We start from the raw sequence: 19,310 nt of genomic DNA on the forward strand, positions 1-19,310 counted from the left end.
AAAACAAATTAAATGTCCTTGTCATTCCAATATTTTCGATGGCGGCTGTAAGCGTATATTATTTTTGAACTCCAGTTCAGTTAAAGGAAGAAATCAACGTCTGATTGAAACAGTCTCTAAAATCTAGCAAGCAAAACGTTAACCCGAGACCGTGAATGGAAAACACTGCTGTATTCTTTTTTCAGTGCATAAAAATTGAATCATCTAGCATACGTTCCTGCTCGTCATTCTTAGATGCTGTATGCATAAAATGAGTGAATAAAGTCGATTACCAAAAAAAAAAAAAAAACTGTCCACGTTAAGGATCTGCGCATGAGCATTTCCGCCCTCCGCGTTCACGTGACGATTGCTTTCCTTCGGCTGTTGTAGTCTGGGGAGGGTCGGAGTTTTCTTGTAGTTTTTGTAGTGTCTGTATACCTACAGGAAAAGCGATTGCGGCGACTTTGTGTTTATTCTTGCAAAGAAAAAGTGAGAAGAGTCGACTCGAGAAATGGCGTACACGGGTTTGACGGTGCCCATTATCGTTATGTCTGTGTTTTGGGGGGTCGTTGGTGGAGTCGTCCCCTGGTTTATTCCCAAGGGACCCAACCGAGGGTAAGTTACTTTATTGTTGCTGTGTTGTCGTATACGTTTCACAGTTTTTAAGGAAAACTAATTTGAATTTATTGATAGAGAGTTAATAGCCCCGTTTCACGTTAAAAGTTCTAAACTCGACTTGTCTCGAGCGATTTTGAAACTGAAGTTTGACAGTTTCTGCTTTTTTGACCCCACTAAGGTGGACAGGGAAGTGTCATCCTGTCACGAGGGCTTTGCACAGAAAAACTTAATGAAAAGTGGGAAACGTTTTAGAAAGGTAGTCGCCGCGAAAGGCGCTTTTGATTAAACCATGTGCATATTGTGTATTTATTTAGCATAAACATTTGAAAGTACAGTTTAACCTGTTAGTCCCCTCTTGCAGAGTTACGTTTAGTTAGGTGACTCCTTAAACCAAAGCGACTTGCAGCCCGGGAGTGTATAGCACAATGCTTTTTATATCTCTAAAGCTGGGCGAGTAGAAGTGAATCCAAACCACTGTGTGACTGTGAGTCAGTAGGGAGGACTAAACGGGCAGCCTTGTGTGACGCCGTCGGCCATGGTGTGGTGTAAGCACATCGGCCTTTTAGGAGAACGTGTCCCAGTTCCCTCTGATAAAGTAACAACCAAAAGCTGCTTTCGGAATACGTTTTTCTTATATCGATCTTATGTTTTATTAAAGAAAGAAGATGCTGTAAAAACTCTAAGTGTCAATGAGATGTGGATTTTTTTCAGTTTCAGAGTTTTTGCCATTCACTGGCGTATAGCAGTGTGTAATGTATATTGACAGGTACGGTAACTTCTAAGTATGTAAAACCATTTAAAATACCATTGAAGAGAAAATATTTGAAAGAAGATTTAAGAAAATTCTTATTCAGTAGCAGTGGGAGGATTTGAACCATCAGTCGTAAGGTTTAGAATAAAGTGCCGTTGCCACAATGTGACACAGGTACAGAGGGACCATTTAATGATCGGTACGTGTCAGTGATGTTGCCTGTTGCTCCTGTGTCAGTTTCTTAAAACTTGCTTTGGTTGTTGACAGCTGAGATGAAGTGTTTGTTGTTAGACCTGTATGATCCAATGGTGTAGTGAGGGTGTGTTGGAAACGACTAGGGGATGTCTTTGTTCAGAAGGAATTAACCTTCAGAGAGGTCAGGGACTTAGAATCTGAATGGGTGTTGTTCGTTCAGCACCGCAGTACTGGAGCCAACTGCAAAAAGCTGCATTTTTCCTCCCCCCTTCTTTTCTTTGAAAATCTTGCATACCTTCTCATGCTGTTGCTGCTTGATGTTAAAAGCTAACATTGAGACAGACTAAAGCTGAAGGTGAATGAAAAACAACTTTAATATAGTTTCTGGAACAACAGAACCCCAATGACATCAGTCCGTCAAACTCAAAGCAAGTTTAGGAAACTGCTGGCTGTATAGTAATGAATTGAATTTCCTATAGTGAAACACTTGGTGATTGACTTGTGTCCTACTCTGAGCACTTTGTGACTGGAGAACCAAGCATATATTACAAAGAAAGGTCAATTTTCTTTAACCTCGACACTCTGCTCCTGAAATATAGTATTTTTCTTATAACCGAAGATTGTCCGTGCTTTGTATTATGTGTTTCAATCCACAACACCACCACTGTAAATGCATTTAGATTAAAAGTTACAAAATTTGAAAGGTTTTATCTTACTGTTACCAGAATCGTTATTTTTAAGCACTTCAGCTTCCTCAAAGTGTTTCTCTTTCCATTAGTCAGGCTGATCAGTTCCTTATGCTGTGTGGTGTGAATGTTCCATTAGGCACTTGGGTGTCATTTTACCAGTCTGCAGTACTTTAATGTGGGCATTGGCAGCAGACTTGGGCTCATTTGAGAAGGGCTCTTTTGGCTGTAATTTGTATGGCTTTGTAGCCCGGAACATGAAAGGACTGTTATCAATCCGGACAGAGAACTTTTGCCACCTTACCTTGGATTTTGAAAAAAAAAAAAGCCAATTCATTGGACTGGTGATTAGGGAAGGGGAAAATGTGCCTTGATATGTAAAAGAACGTTGACCCATTTTCATAATAAGAGATTGAGTCCCTCTGTGATGAAAATGAGGATCTGTAACTGAAGGTTTTGTTAAAAAAATGGTCAGCATATCTTTCTTTTGTCGACAAATGTCTGTGTTTTTCACAGAATTATTTTATGTGTAGTACTTTTTCAAGACACATCCAGTCTGAACTAGGAATTCATCACAGCCCAGTGAATGTATTCTCATTTTAATGGCCGTCTTTTCTCCTTTATTTTCAGGGTTATCAACACTATGCTGGTGACTTGCGCAGTTTGCTGTTATTTGTTGTAAGTATAAACACCCAGCCAGTCCCGTTCTCTGTGTTTTGGGTATTGATCAGGTTTGTGCAGCCTGAGGCCAGTTTATACTGTTTGTCATCACTTTGCCTTCTATTCAGTGGACAGCAACACTGATGACCTTTACAGTTGCTTTAGCTCATTCCAAAAATGCTCCCATTTTCTGGGATAATCCGCTGTGGTTAATAATCTAACAACAGGGAAAGCATATGCAGTGAGGTCTCTGTAATTCAAAGCACATGTTCCTACAAAAGTTCCAGTAATAAAAATCTTTGCTTATTTCTTTTAGATACTGGTACATATTTGTTTCTGTTATTCATACAGCATCCAGAGTAGAATGGCCAAGTACTTGCTGCATGTAGGCTACAGTGTTTTGCATGATGCTGGTTCAAATTCCATTACTGCCAATTTAATGAAAGACCTTTGTCATCTTCAACCTTTCTTTATTAAACATATCATTATTTAGAATTAGAATATACTTAATTTGTATGATGGCAGTATGGAATTATGCTCTGGGCATTGGATGTTTTTATTCATATATACAAAAAATACCAGTGCTCCAGTTGTATATGTGTGCATTCACCATGTAAGTTGTCTTGGGTAAAAACAACACCCTATAAAAGAAAAAAACACACAACACAATTGTATTGATGTTTTAGTGAATATGTACAGATTGCCCACAGTGGTGGGTTTTTATTTTTTCTTTGCTCCTACTTAGCTAAGACTTTGATAGATCCTCCCTTTTACCCAGTACACTAGGCTATGGTTCCTCCTAACCTTGTATTGACAACGTGTGCTCAGAAGAGTATGGGAAAAGGTAACTTTAATAATTAAAAATGCATTTAGCCTTATTTTGAATCTTTAGTTTTGCTGATTTTGGATTTACAAATAATAATAGAAATTGTCTGTAACCTTTTTTTTTTTTTAACCTATTATTAAATTAGGTGTATTTTTTAATTGATGGTGTTTTAAATAGTGTGGTTATCTTATGTAAAGGGAATACATATTTCTTTTGTTTTAAAGTTATTTTAGCAAAATGAACTGGCCAATTTGGAATCAAAAGTTAACATGCCGTACACATCTTTGGAGGCAGCGAGGGTGACCAGAGTGCCTAGCAGAAAACCCACCTTGACGTAGGTGGAGCATGCAAATAGACAACATGAGATTCAACCCAGGGATAATGAATCTGAGAGTTGGCAGTGCTATCCACTATGCCACCATTCTGCTTCTAAATTAGGTTATCAGTTTACAATTAATAAAACTACTGCTATTTACTTTTTAAGTTATGACTAAAATAAAGACCGAGTACTGTTTGTGTGGAGTCAGCACAAGCTGTCTACATGGGTTTTCTCATTGTGTTTGAGTATGTTTGATACAGAGACCAGTCCTCATTGGGACTTGGTCTCTAAATTAATGTTTTTATGAAAACCGAGGTTCTTAATTGTTGATTTATTTAGTTATTTATTTTCATTTTACTCACAAGATTTGTTTTATCCTTGAAAGTTATAGTGGCCTAGTTTATCCCAGATAATATTGGACTTGCTCACTGTATACTGGCGTTCCTAGATGTAAATGATTAGTTTGTTGGTCAATATTCTGGGTGTAGCCCTGAAAGAGAAAAAATAGCAGCAATTTTTACAAGTAAAGCATATTTAAGTCTCAAAAATGCGAAACAGACCATGTTGAATAATTTTCATAGAAAATTAACAGTAAAGTAAAATCCAAAGGTTTGACATTTGCTATCAAAATCCCAATATTTTTGAAGCTGTTTTCTCAGAGGTTAATCTACACTGTGACAGGTTGCTCCTGACCTCGCGCCTAAAATGTAATCTGTGTCTGTTGACAAGTCTTACATTTAGTCCTGAAATGCATAACTTTAAGAAGGGTACCACAGGAATGCTGATCTCTATTTAAGATTTCCTGAGAAATGGTCGGTCTGGTGGTAACTTTTGCAAAGCGATACAGCATGTCATTTGAAATCTGCCATTTGCACTGCAAGAACTATGCTTGCGTATTAAGTGCTGAATCAGATCTGTTCACTTAGAGTATGCTATTGAAGGGTCCTGTTTCCTGTACTGTTCAGTTTTCACAGAAAGGATAAGAAGGTACAACCACAGACTGGAGAGTGCCCAGTTTTAGAGCTAGAGGATTACGTCTCGGCCATTTGGAGATGATGATGATGACCGCTTCTCTTTGTTACACTGTGTTCTGGATGTAATGTAGTTGGGAAGAGAATGTTTATCTCCAAATCTGACAATAGTGGCGTATTCACTGCAGTTAATAGATGAGCAGCTTCCCCCAGTGGAGGAGCTCAGTTATGGTTGGGCCTTGTTGATGAGTAAGAGTAGAAACCACCTTGAGACTAACTGATGAATCAGTGCACCAGTGATAGTTTTGTGGATGTTGTACTGGACAATGTTGGTGAGTCAGGAGCTAATCCTTGAATAAAGGATTCCCTCACCCATCCTCACCTTTGGTCTTGAGTTCTGGGTAGTGAATGAAATAATAAGATTCTGAATATAAGAAGCTAAAATGAGATTTCTGCGCCAGGTTGCAGAGCCCATAGTCCATGAGAGGGTGAGGACCGTGGCAGTAAAGGATGACCTCTGTGTAGAATCAGTGGTTCTCCAGATTGAAGGAAGGCAGTTGAAGTAGTTTAGATATTCTTGCAGGAAGAAGCCCAGAAGGTAGACCCAGGACACACTGGAAGGATTATATCTCTGAGCTGCCTTTACAGTGTCTGGGAATTCCACAGAAGGTTTTGGAAGACAGGATAGGGTAGGTAGAGGTAGCCCAGCAACTTTCAGTATACAAGGGAGCAGCGTTGTCATGGGATGTCAGAACTCAAATAAATACGGTATACTTTTTTGAGCCAAAAATGATTACCATGTATGTGAATGAACTGCATTGGAGGTACGAGTATTCTAAGATAAGAATTAACATTCAAGAGGTCCTTTTGCTAACTACACTGAGTGCCACATGGGGGAGCTGTGAGACAGAAGAAGCAGCAAACATGGTATAAGTGAAATTGGCAGTTTATTTATTGTTTTTTTTTTTTTTAATTGAGCATAAAATTCCTTTTTGTATTGCTTTATTTTACCTACAGTAGTGTCTTTATTGATTGCTATTCAGTGACCTTTGGTTTAATTGAAGGAACAAATAAGATGTATATGTGCTTTTATGTGATATCTTTTCAATGTGATTTAAATGAAAATTGCTACTCTAGCATCTTCAGTTCCAAATTTAGCTGGAAGTCATGCATTGGTATAATTCTTGCAAAGCAGATTCACGTCAGTTAATTATTTTAGTTATTTATTGGTTTTGTGCATTGGTAGTTAACAAGAAAGATAAAACCAGATGGAACCACCTTATAGCACAGCCCTCTATGGCATTATTGGTTCTAAAATAGCATAACTACAGATCCAGGCCTACAGTACGAGCCTTGGCTTGTGCTGTAAAGCAATTCACTCTTGCATTATGTAGGAGTGAAGGGTAGTACCATTTGAAGGTACAAGCACTGTGATACAGCAGCAGCATCCATACTGGTTCTGAATTGTCTACAGTTTAGCAAAGGCGTGCAGCAGTCTTTACTGAGATGCTCATTTGGAAGATACTGTGTAAAGGGGACACTTTGAAAATTTCACTTTCTTGTCTCACTCTTTGTATTGCAGCTGGCTAATTGCAATCCTGTCCCAGCTTAACCCACTCTTTGGACCACAGCTCAAAAATGAAACTGTCTGGTACCTTTATCACCATTGGCCTTAAGTGGCTTGGCATTCAGACCATGGTCACTAATCAGGTAATATAACTGCGTATTCTTCTATTCTATCTAACATAATCACAGCGGTCAATGTCTGTTCAGTAACACAGGTCTAGTGCAGTGGTCAAGCTACTTAATCACTGCAGTCAGTGTATTACTGTCAATTGCCTGGAGAAATACACTATTCTGATCTGTTGCTTGTAGTAAATACTATCCTATCTAGACCTTAAGGTAGTGTGGTTGACTTGCACCAATGAAAGGCTGAGTCTTTTTTTTTTTTTGTACCCTTGAACAAACTGTCCATGCCTAGCACTTCATTGAACTTAAGTGTACAACACTTATTTTGTACAATATTTCAATTAACACCTTCCCTTTAACTCTTTGAGGGCTGAATATTTCTTCCAAACAAACACCGTTTTCTGAAAAGTACACAAAGCAATGGTTACACACATATATCACCATCAAAACATCTGTTACCGCAAGCTGTGGCCAACAGTTTGCTGCCTCTTGTGGACTGAGTCACTCAGGGGCAGTCTGGCAGCTGGCAGGCTGTCTTAACGTGGCAGTGGTGGTCATGGTCGCAGTGCAGTGCAATCTGGTTTGTCCCTCCTGTCATCATAAGTGGCGGTCCTACTCAAGCGCCTCATTTGCTTTTTCAATCTTGATCTCCAGATCACTTACATCAAAATCGGAGTCCGACATGTCGGATTCCAATTCAGACATAATATGCAAAACGCCGCCCACGGAGTATTTTGCCTTGGCATTTGCTTCGATCTCTCGTCAAATGTTGATGCCATTTTTGATTTTGTTTGCTCTTCACTACTCACATGAGTTAAGGGAATCTTGGTCAAACCAACAAGGCTAACTTCCCTCCTAGCAAAGTGAGTCAAACTAAATTGTAACATTAGGTTTTGTCACCATTTACAGTTCATCATCACCCTCAACCCTTCTTGTTGACAAAAGTCATCATCCACCTTGAAAGAGTTAAGAGGGCCTATGCACCTCATTTTATCATTTTGATCCCCTCTTTAGAACAGATCATGAGCCCCAAAGCTAGAGCTTGTTTCTGACCCATACTGTAATTGACTCTTCACCCTTACGGTGTTTCTGCTTTTCTGTCCGCTAACGGCTTCCTATCTGAGATGGGTTACCTCAAAAACAGCAGACTTGGGCTTCATACCATCACAGTTTGCTGATCTTACAACAGTAGAAAATAAATGCTGGACTGTTCTAACATTTTACATTAGCAAGGTTTTAATTTTTCATAGTTTAACTGTTGCTTAATACTGTATAATTTCATGATTTGTGTATTTTTTCACTCCTGCCAATCTATCTACAGAAGAACCCAAAATGCCTTATTTATATTTAATGACTTAAAAGTGCATACATGTATTCCATTGAAAACTTTACATTTAAGGAGTGCATTCTAACAAATATGTTACCTTGATAAGATGCAGATGTGTGAAGGTTTTGATTAATTGAGGATATTAAAGGAAATTTAAATTATTCAGCATCTCTTGGAATGCCAAGAATGTCAGGTTGATCTTCAAAAGGTGTCCATTTACAAACTGATCAGTGGCATAAGCTGGTCGCTGATCAGAGAAGACATCAGCAGGAAGATAGCACAGTAACTACACAGTTTGTTTGACTGAAATGGTGGATGTTTACATTGTGTCATCAGTAAGTTAGGGTCCCTGCAAATCAAGCATGGCCTTAAGAATGCCACATCACAAGTTTATAAAGAAGAGGACAAGTAAAGTTCTGTTTTTCAGAAAACTAAATGGGAAACTTAAAATACATGACAAGATGTACTGATATTAAAGTATTTGACTATCAGTGAAATTGGAATGACTGCATTCATCAAAATGAATGAAAGTGGTTATGTATACAAGTGTGGCCTATGATGGACAGAAATCCTGTAGAAGCCTGAACATTCCTTTTTATTAAGGGCTGTTGGAATAAGCACTGCCTTTCCACAGCACTACTGGATAGGTGGGTTAGAAGTTGGATTACAGCAGAAGCGGGAGTTTGGCTTTCAGTGTTGATCATGAATTGGATTAACAGGGTAGATGTTCCCATACCTTGTTCTTACCAAAGAGCTTCACATTTTAATAAATTGCTTCTGTATTTTGATTATTTGAAGGGTGGAGAACTTTGTTAAAGTTATAAATATCTAACATTTTGATCATAATGCCTCAAGTTGTAAATAAAGTCCAATGACATTGTATGCTTTCTACACTGTTAGGTCAAGTTTCTTGTTGCATAGGTTCTGATACAACATAATGGTACCCTTTTAGTCACATCTTTTATCAATTTTCTTTGCCATCTTAACCATAAAACATGAACGCATTTTTCCATGAACGTGTTTCAGTTTTGTAAGTGTTGTTAGCCATGTTCCATTTCTCAGAGTAGCAGAGTGGTGACTTTCTTTTCTTGGAATGGTGATTACAACCAGAGCATATTTATTAGAGAGCTCAAGGCCTTCCAGTAATGTAATTTTTTACATTGTATGCATGGGGGGGCTGCTAAATAATATAAATATCACAGTTGGGGTTAACATTGACATACCATAAAGCTGAGTTGATAGAGTTGTTAGATCTTCAGGTCTGTATCTGATTGGCTTGGTCTTTGCTTATGTTCATTTTTTTTTCTTGTCTCCCTTAGCCTTTACACAATGACGCCTTTCCAAGGACTTCCACCATTAAGTCTTTCTTCACAAACATTCCAGATGAAGCAAACTTTTTACTTACCGCTGCCTTACTCAAAGCGCTTTCTGACCACATTAAATATTTAAGAGTGTCCTTTATAAAGTTTGTTTGCTTTAAATCTAATTTTAGGAAGAGAAGGAAGAAACAAAATGCAGATATAAAGCATTACTTGGCCCGGAGTTTGCCTGTGGATGTACTACTGATTAAAACTTTGCCAGGTTTTTTTTTTGTTTTGTTTTAAATAATTCAATATTCCCATTTAAATGATTTATGAAACAGTTTAACACAGTGTTGTATAAAGGTACAGAGGAACTGGCAGAATCAATGAAGCTTAATGTTAAAATATTTATTTGTTAATTTGGATTATACTTGGAAAATGTCGCATTGCCATGATTTCTCTTTCATGAAATAAATGCAATCTTGTGTTTCACATTTGTGATTTAAATTACGTTTATTAATTCATAAAATCCCATTTGAGGCTCCCTGTCCCATTTTATTTTCCAGATGGTCTGAAACAGGGAGTGTTTATTTGCCTGCAAGGACAGAAGTTGACTAACACTTTTTCACTGTTGTTCATTTTTATACCCCAGTAATTGTGCTGTGGTGAATCTCCACTTGCGGTCTAGATCAGGGGTGGGTAATATCGGTCCTTGAGGGCCACAGTGACTGCAGGTTTTCATTCCAATCCAATTTCTTAATTAGAAACCAATCCTTGTCAATCTCAGACCGTATTTAATTTTATGGTTTGTTGCTCTGCAATGTAAGGTCTTATATCGTAGGCTATCATCCAAATGATTTGAAGCCTAAAAAGGATAATTTTCAGTCTGTCACATTTTCTGTTATGCATTTTATCAAATCAGACAGTGTATGATGAACACCCAGAGATATAAATGGAAACAAGCTAGATGGAGAACTATTGGCTGCTTTGTCATTTACATCTTATTGTTAATAAGGAGCCATTAAAACAAAGAATGCAGCTGTTTAAGATTGAAATAAGTAATTAAGGGTAGGGAACCTTAACAAGCGAGACCACTAACATGAAGCATCAAAATGTCACTTAAGCAATAAATGCTTCATCAGCAATAATTGACTTCTCATTAAGAAACCGAGTTGGAAGAAAAGCCTGCAGCCACTGTGGCCGTCCAGGACCGACGTTGCCCACCCCTGGTCTAGATGTCTGCTGTTAGTTTGTTTGGAGACTCTTTAAAACGTTCCAATGTGCATCTGTGTTCTCTGTGATGGACTGCTGTTTCACCTGGTAATAATTTCTGATTCATACCTATTGCAGCTACAGGATGGACTCAGACTCCCAACACTAACTGCTGCCAATAGTACTTACAGGTAAAAAAGGAAGTATAAAAATGTATAGATGGCTATAACTAAGTAGTACTAAGCATTGAAACACTTGCCTGTGCATTTCTGGCTCATTTCCTGCATTAGGCAATCAATTAATGCTGAGAATAATGACCCTTTGGAAAATCATCTACTTTAAATTTCAATAAAACAGAAAATTCAAAAAGAGTTTCCACTCTGGCCCACAGAGATGTAAACTTGCAGACCCTGGTCTCTGGTTCATTTCTCTGCTGCCATGGATGCCTTGTAGAATGATTTTGCATGTTCTCCCCATGTTCTTATGATTTTCCCCCAGGAATTCAGGCATCTTCCCATCCTCTGACAGTCCTGCTCTTAGGCTCAATTGGCAACTTTTCATTGCCTTTTTGTGAGAGCTTCTTTGATAATACCCAGTGGCAGATCCAAAACTGGTTTCTTTAGTTTCTGCCATTCTGTATTGTAAAAGGTACATTAAAAAATGGATATTAGTAATAACATACTAATACAGTAATAGATTTACCAGAACCCTTCCTAGAGCTGGCCGTCCGGCCAAGCTGAGCTACCGGGGGAGAAGAGCCTTGGTGAGAGCAGTAAAGAAGAACCCAAAGATCATTTTGGCTGAGCTCCATAGATGCAGTCAGGAGATGGGAGAAAGTTGTAGAAAGTCAACCATCACTGTAGCCCTCCACTGACAGCCCGCATGGAGTTTGCTAAAAGACACCTGAAGGACTCTGAGATGGTGAGAAATAAGATTCTCTGGTCTGATGAGACCAAGATAGAACTTTTTGGCTTTAATTCTAAGCGGTATGTGTGAAGACAACCAGGCACTGCTCATCACTTGTCCAATACAGTCCCCACAGTGAAGCATGGCGGTGGCAGCATCATGCTGTGGGGGTGTTTTTCAGCTGCAGGGACAGGACGACTGGTTGCAATCGAGGGAAAGATGAATGCGGCCAAGTACAGGGATATCCTGGACAAAAACCTTCTCCAGAGTGCTAAGGACCTCAGACTGGGCCGAAGGTTTACCTTCCAACAAAACAATGACCCTAAGCACACAGCTAAAATAATGAAGTGGCTTCACAACTCTGTGACTGTTCTTGAATGGCCCAGCCAGAGCCCTGACTTAAACCCAATTGAGCATCTCTGGAGAGACCTAAAAATGGCTGTCCACCTACGTTTACCATCCAATCTGACAGAACTGGAGAGGATCTGCAAGGAGGAATGGCAGAGGATCCCCAAATCCAGGTGTGAAAAACTTGTTGCATCTTTCCCAAGAAGACTCGTGGCTGTATTAGCTCAAAAGGGTGCTTCTACTAAATACTGAGCAAAGGGTCTGAATACTTAGGACCATGCGATATTTCAGTTTTTCTTTTTTAATAAATCTGCAACAATTTCAAAAATTCTTTTTTTTGTCTGTCAATATGGTGTGCCGTGTGTACATTAATGAGGAAAAAAATTAATTTAAATGATTTTAGCAAATGGCTGCAATATAACAAAGAGTGAAAAATTGAAGGGGGTCTGAATACTTTCCGTACCCACTGTATGTACTGTAGATATAATATTAAAAGGTGATACCCCTACCTTAGTGATACGGCAGTAAGAAATTCCATAGGAGAAATAAGTTAGCTTTCTTTAATGACAGTTTACACGGCATAACACATGAAGGATGCCAATGGCAAGAACCCAGTTCAGGAGTAGAGGCCCAATGTGTAGAGTCTGCCATTTCCATTGTGCAGTGGGAGGGTTTTTAGGATCGGATGATGTTATCTTCCATCCGTCTATTGGCTTCAAAGGTGCGCCGGGCAATGTTCCAAGGCTTTGTACTCTTTCTTCATGTGCAGGCCTCCACTTCAGTGAATCATGCCATTCCAAACAAGGCAAAGAGGATACAGTTTCATGCCGAGTTTGACACACAGAAATAGTATACAATGGTCCTCAGTCTGACTGCCCATTTCGCAGTTGCCCCTAACTGTCTTGAATTAAAATGCTTGCCTAGCAGTTCTTATATGGTGAACCCCTGTGCTAAATCTGGCTCTGTGTCAACTGTGCATGTGAGCAGAAAAAGGCAGATTTATAAAATATATTTGCACAGAGCACAGTGACATATTCAACGTATACACTTATTACAGCACTTCTCAGGATTAGAAACCAAACTGCAGTAAAAACAAAGGTGTAATTCGCTCAATGCATGCAGATAACTCTAAATCTCTTGCCCTACAACCTATATATAGCCCAAGGTTTGACACAACATGGTTTGTTCAGCACTGCTTAAAGACAATGCTAATGGCCCTATATGAACAGAACAAGTTTTTAGGGACCGGCACGTTTATTTTGACCTTGATGATGACTGGCTTATGAGACAATTTGGGCTCCCAGGAGCCATTTTCTTGGAACTACGTGCTGAATTTAATTCAGCATTAGAACTACAAACTGTCCAAAACCAGGTTGTACTTTTTCATATATTTCCAACAACAGACACCTACTAGAGGGACTGACAGGTCAGGAATATCTCAGTCAAAATTCATCTCCTTCATGCCTGCTATGCTGGAAGCCATAAACCAACTGACGAGGCACTACATTCAGTTGGCATGTGGTGTGGGTGTACAGACCAGCATAAAGAGCTATTTACGGCTGCATTTCCTTATGTAATTGGGGCAGTTGACTGTACTCATTTGCAAGGTGGGCACCTACCTAGAATGAAGCTGCTTTTGTTAAATGGTGAGATTCTATTAGTGCACAAGTCATCCATGAATCCAAGACAAGACTGATAAAACACTGCGGCTCAGTGGCCTGCGTCAACCCATAATTAATTTATTTTGAGGGAAAGTAGTGTTGGCAGATGACTTGCTGACAGTGCTGTTTGTGACGGCAGGATGCATCAGGCCAGGGGAGGTCTGCAGCATTGTGACTGCATATGTACGAGCTTGATTCGCATGGTCCAAAAATGCATGTTTCAAGGTGACAACTGAGCAGGATTTGAGGTGCATTCGTGTACGCACATTTAAGAGACGATTGTCATTTATTAAGCGAGCATTCACATTTGCATACAGCAGGTTTTATAATTCTATTTTTTTTTTTGACGGACACTTTCTCATTTGAGTCCACGCAAAGTTTAATAAATCAGATCCCAGGTCTGTACACTTGAGTACCTTCATTTTAAAAACAGCATATTGAACAGCCTTTTATTTTTTTTTTTTTGGATTTCAGCTTTAGAATAACCTGAACGAGTTAACAACTGTTGAGGTAATTAAGGAATCAGTGCTGTTTGGGCTTTTGGGGATACTGATTTGCAATCTCAATATAATTATTGCATCAGATTAAATTAAATACCGCAGTGAAATGTCAGTCCTTCTCATCAAGGTCCTGCTGTGTTCTTGGTGCTTTTTATCGTTGCTGCGCCCGCTAATGTCCTTTGACAGCTCAGCCTTCTGTTTTGTTATCATGCGCTCTTTAAAAACAAAAATGCAATTAGTGATTTGGGAAGCCAAAATAATGACCAATAATAAAAATATAAGTGAGAAAACTCCTAGTTCCTGTTGGAGTAGGATGTACCCTGAATCAATCAACCTTTGTTGCTTTTGTTTGACTTTTTTCCCTGAGAGTACCATCACACAGTTTACTTAGCAAACATGAGTACACGAAAAGATCCCCCTGGACAAGAAATGATTTCATATTAATTTGAAAGCAAATCCTGAAGAAGCATCCGTATTACAATGGTGCGGCTATTGTCAGGTATACACTGGTTTATATCTAATGTTTGGTAGAGCGGCTCGGTGCTCAGCAATGCTCTTTTACAGTCCAACAGTGCTGGGTCCAAATCCTGTTCCAGGACCTATCAGTGTGAGGTTTGCATGTTTTCTCTGTCTCTGTGTCTTACTTGCTTGCTCCCTATTTTTTTTTTTTCTTTCATGTCGCAAAACCTTACATGTTATGTTCAATAATGAATCTAAATTGGTCTCATGTTTATCCAAGTGGGCCTTTTGATGAAATGGTGTCCTCTGTTTTATTTTTTTTCTCCGGCCGTCTGGAGTTTTTTTTTGTTTTTTCTGTCCCCCCTGGCCATTGGACCTTACTCTTATTCTATGTTAATTAATGTTGACTTATTTTATTTTTTTACTTTGTCTCTTATTTTTCTATTCTTCACTATGTAAAGCACTTTGAGCTACATTTTTTTTGTATGAAAATGTGCTATATAAATAAATGTTGTTGTTGTTGTTGTTGTCTGTGGAATTCCTTCTCAACAATTGTCCAGTGCTGCCAGGATCGCTGCTAGCTTCCTGCTGCCTTGAACTGGTGTGGTAAAAGATTGACAGATGGACGGACAGATGTATACAGAATGCTTTCCCCTTAGTCCAGGGGTGTCGAACTCCAGGCCTAGAGGGCCGCAGTGGCTGCACGTCTTCATTCTCACCCTTTTCCTAATCAGTGATCAGTTTTCACTGCCAATTAACTCCTTTTCCCTTCATTTTAATAGTCCTGGTTTTAAGGATTCAGTCATCTGAATTGATTCCTTCCTTCTTTAAATGACAGCCAAACAGAAATGAAATGTGAAACGAGCCAACAGACGAGCAGCTAAACTGGGATTTCAAACTCCATCCAATTTCACTCCAACCAGTCTCTTAATGAGAAGCCAATTCTTGCTGTTAATTAAACCCGTTATTTAATTCCACAGCTTGTTGTTGCTCTCATTCTGCCATAGTGGACATTTCCAAAACTGTTGATTTTTCTGTTTTTTCTAAGAACACCGTCAAAATGTTTTGGTGACCTGAGCAGATCAGCCTTACTGAGGCCATCACCTTTCTTTATTTTCAGATATTGTGTGATGGGCACTATGGAGGAATATTTCGGACAAAATGAAATAAATAAATAAATGCGTAAATAAATAAAAGTACTGTGAAATGTGAGCATAAATAAATAAATGTGTCATGAAATGAGAGCCTTAATAAATAAATATGTCATGAAATGAGAGCATTAATAAATAAATGTGTCACGAAATATGTTTTTCGTTTCTTATTTATTTATTTATTTCATTTTGTCCGTAACATTCCTGCAAACCATCATGAAATACGACTTGAAATAAAATCAAAGTTGAGAGGGTGGGCTCTAACACGCCCTCTAGATACTGATTGGTGAATCGATAGCACAAGAATTAATTAGAAAAATGCTTACTATTAGCCGATGAAATGGATTCTGCTGAAGATATTACGTATTTCAGAGAGAGAACTGAAGATTTATCGGAAGAAATTACAATGTTGGCGGCCCTTTTAGAACTGAGTATTTGACCCTTGTTTTACGAGTAGAAAGTCAGTTGCATATTCGCAGCTACTTTTTCAAACAACTGTACAGCTCTGATCAGTGGTAAAGTTGTTCAGTTCAAAATATTAGTTGGAGCTGCTTTGAGCATTCCATGTCAAAGTACCTAAACTAAGACAGCCGTTGCAGCTTACCGTATATCAAACTGGCTCATTCGCCTTGTGATCGTCTTCTCCGATACACCATATAGATCTGCAATCTGTCGTACTTTTAAACCGCATAACAGAAGGTGTTCTATTGACTCAGCTGGAATGTCAAAGGATGGACGTCCAGAGCAGGGAACTGTGTCACCTGAACTGGAGTGTAGGGAGTCCGTTCCACCTGTTCTTCGATAATTTCAAAAACAGTTTCATCTATATCGGAGTCTAAAAGGGCCGCCAACATTGTAATTTCTTCCGATAAATCTTCAATTCTCTCTCTGAAATACGTAATATCTTCGGCAGAATCCATTTCATCGGCAGTAGTAAGCATTTTTATAATTAATTCTGGTGCTATCGATTCACCAATCAGTTACTGAGAGTTAGAGCCCACCCTCTCAACTTTGACGAGTGAAAGTGACAGTTTTATTTCAAGCCGTATTTCATGAGGGTTTGCTGGAATGTTACGGACAAAATGACATAAATAAATAAGCAACGAAAAACATATTTCGTGACACATTTATTTATTAATGCTCTCATTTCATGACATATTTATTTATTAAGGCTCTCATTTCATGACACATTTATTTATTTATGCTCACATTTCACAGTACTTTTATTTATTTACGCATTTATTTATTTATTTCATTTTGTCCGAAATATTCCTCCATAGGGCACAGGTGAGCCGGTCATGTGGTGACTCGTTTTGTGTCTCATTACTGTTTGGCTGCTCATTAAGGAAAAAGAGACAACTAAGGTTGTCTTTGTCGCGTTAATTAAAACTAAGGCAAAAGAAGTGAATTAGCAGCAAAAACTGGTCACTAATGAAGAAGACGGTTAGAATGAAAACCTGCAGCCACTGCGGCCGTCCAGGACCGGAGTTTGACACCCGTGCCTTAATCCAAAGGTAATGCTGTTTGGGTGGTGGGTGACTCTGAACTGGCTCAGTGTGTCAACAGAATGATTTTTTGAGTTGGTTCAGAGAACAGGTGGGAGTAAAATACTTCAGTATTAACTCTTCAAGGGGTCATTGCCATAAAGTTATTTTGTACTTGTGAATTCTTATGTTAATAACATGCTGGAATGTTCCATGTTAACAACATGCTTTGGGACATTGTCACAAAGATCTTATATAAATAAAACGCTTGAATCCTTCCTCTCCCTTGCTAAGTGGGAATTAAATGGTTTATTTTTTTTGTTGTACAGAATTTCATTAGATTATTAGAAAGCAACTGTCTTCTAATGTAATACGCTACCATGGCTGTCCGCTTGTCTGTCCAGGATTTGAAATCACCTGTAGCCTGCCAACCGTTTGACCTCTTGACCTGAAATTTGGTACACGTGATGCCTACTATCCGCTTTTGGGGTGATGATTGACCTCCACGGTTATTCCTCTTTTTATTTTTATTTTATTTTATTGTAGAATTAACTCTCGGCAGCAGCCAGCAGGGCAGCCATGCGGCACATGCGTATGGACGCCTTTCTCATCCCGGGTCTTGTTCAAAAAGCAGACGCCATCTCCTTCCTGTTGTTTGTTTTAGACTGGCCTACCCCTACTACAAACCCTGAACTTAAGGTTTGTGGGCATAAGGCCAGGTACACCAGGGTCCCTAATCTTAAAAATTTACAGTAGGTGCCTAATCTTAATGGTGGCGCAGTGGTAGCGCTGCTGCCTCGCAGTTAGGAGACCCGGGTTCGCTTCCCGGGTCCTCCCTGCGTGGAGTTTGCATGTTCTCCCTGTGTCTGCGTGGGTTTCCTCCGGGCGCTCCGGTTTCCTCACACAGTCCAAAGACATGCAGGTTAGGTGGATTGGCGATTCTAAATTGGCCCTGGTGTGTGCTTGGTGTTTGTGTGTGTCCTGCGGTGGGTTGGCACCCTGCCCAGGATTGGTTCCTGCCTTGTGCCCTGTGTTGGCTGGGATTGGCTCCAGCAGACCCCCGTGACCCTGTGCTTGGATACAGCAGGTTAGAAAATGGATGGATGCCTAATCTTAACATAGTGTAAGGGTGCCTAATCTTAAAAACAAGTAAATAAGTGGTGCCCGCTTTCTGAACAAGAGGCCTCATCGATACCACCTTCCCTTACCTCTTCATATCTTAAATCATTCTTGAGTAGATTGAAGACTTAAGTGAAAAATTAAAGAAAACAAGACTAAGTAATTGCAACACAAACACAGACTTAATCAGATTTAACGTGAAAAGACACCAATGAAAGAAAAGAAGTGGCCTGCTAGGGTGGAGAAAAGAAGAGCTGCTCAGGAAGCAGCAAGCGCATCAACCTCTGAGCAAACGAATGGTAAACTACAGAGAAAGAGCATGAAAACTAGGAATGCTCAAGTCAAGTGAATTCACTGCACATTATCATGCAGTGCGCCGTTACTGGTATCTAATAATTAATGATGTTTCAAACACACTAAAGGTTAACTGATCATATTTGTAGTTTACACTGTTAATGAGAAAAATTCCTTTTTATTTTTAATATTAGTTATCTGAAGCAGACTTGGCTTTTTCACCTTCACTTTCTACAGCAGGGGTCTCCAACTCCAGTCCTGGAGAGCTACCGTGGCTGCAGGTTTTCATTCTAACTCTTTTCTTAATTAGTGACCAGTTTTTGCTGCTAATTAACTATTTCCTTTTATTTTAAGTGACTTTTCTGGAGACTCTGACCGCTGAATTGATACTTTTTTCTTAAATGACACCTAAAGATAAATTTGATGTGAATTGAGTGAGCCAACAGATGACCAACTAAGTTGGGGCCTCAAACTCCAACCAAATTCACTTCATTCAGTTTCTTAATTTGAAGCCAATTCTCGTTGCTAGTTAAACCCGTTATTTAATTCCATGACGCTCATTCTGCCATGGCAGACATTTCCAAAACTGTTGATTTAATTTTTTAAGAGTGCTATCAAAATGTTTTGTGGACCTGAGTAGATCAACATTACTGAGGCCTTCAGCTTTCTTTATTTTCAGTTATTATGTGATGGGCGCAGGTTGTTGTTTATGTGTTGGCACATTTTGTGTCTTAATATTGTTTGGTTGCTAATTAAGGAAAAAAGAAATAATTAAGGGGCCTGAGTCTTAAGTTGTGCATCAATTAAAATTAAGGCAAAGAGTTAATTAGCAGCAAACTCTGGTCACTAACTAA

The 19,310-nt window shown here is 39.1% G+C and overlaps 1 protein-coding gene across 1 annotated transcript; it reads left to right on the plus strand.

Moving 5' to 3' along the window:
- Positions 1 to 334: 334 nt before the first annotated feature.
- On the plus strand, positions 335 to 9,814 carry atp6v0e1 (ATPase H+ transporting V0 subunit e1). The gene is made up of 4 exons (XM_039775294.1): positions 335 to 594; positions 2,860 to 2,907; positions 6,588 to 6,715; positions 9,341 to 9,814. The coding sequence occupies exons 1-3, from the start codon at positions 491 to 493 to the stop codon at positions 6,679 to 6,681; spliced, it is 246 nt and encodes an 81-aa protein (XP_039631228.1). The 5' UTR covers positions 335 to 490; the 3' UTR covers positions 6,682 to 6,715; positions 9,341 to 9,814.
- The last annotated feature ends 9,496 nt before the right edge of the window (positions 9,815 to 19,310 follow it).

Source organism: Polypterus senegalus, chromosome 13, assembly GCF_016835505.1.
Source record: "Polypterus senegalus isolate Bchr_013 chromosome 13, ASM1683550v1, whole genome shotgun sequence".
Classification (NCBI taxonomy): Eukaryota; Metazoa; Chordata; class Cladistia; order Polypteriformes; family Polypteridae; genus Polypterus; species Polypterus senegalus.

Bases quoted from the DNA above. Each gene is read 5' to 3' on its own strand.
- atp6v0e1 (XM_039775294.1), top strand. From the start codon at position 491: ATGGCGTACACGGGTTTGACGGTGCCCATTATCGTTATGTCTGTGTTT. The intron at 595-2,859 runs GTAAGTTACTTT...CTTTATTTTCAG, and splicing joins CCCAAGGGACCCAACCGAGG to GGTTATCAACACTATGCTGG. The intron at 2,908-6,587 runs GTAAGTATAAAC...TTTGTATTGCAG, and splicing joins GCAGTTTGCTGTTATTTGTT to CTGGCTAATTGCAATCCTGT.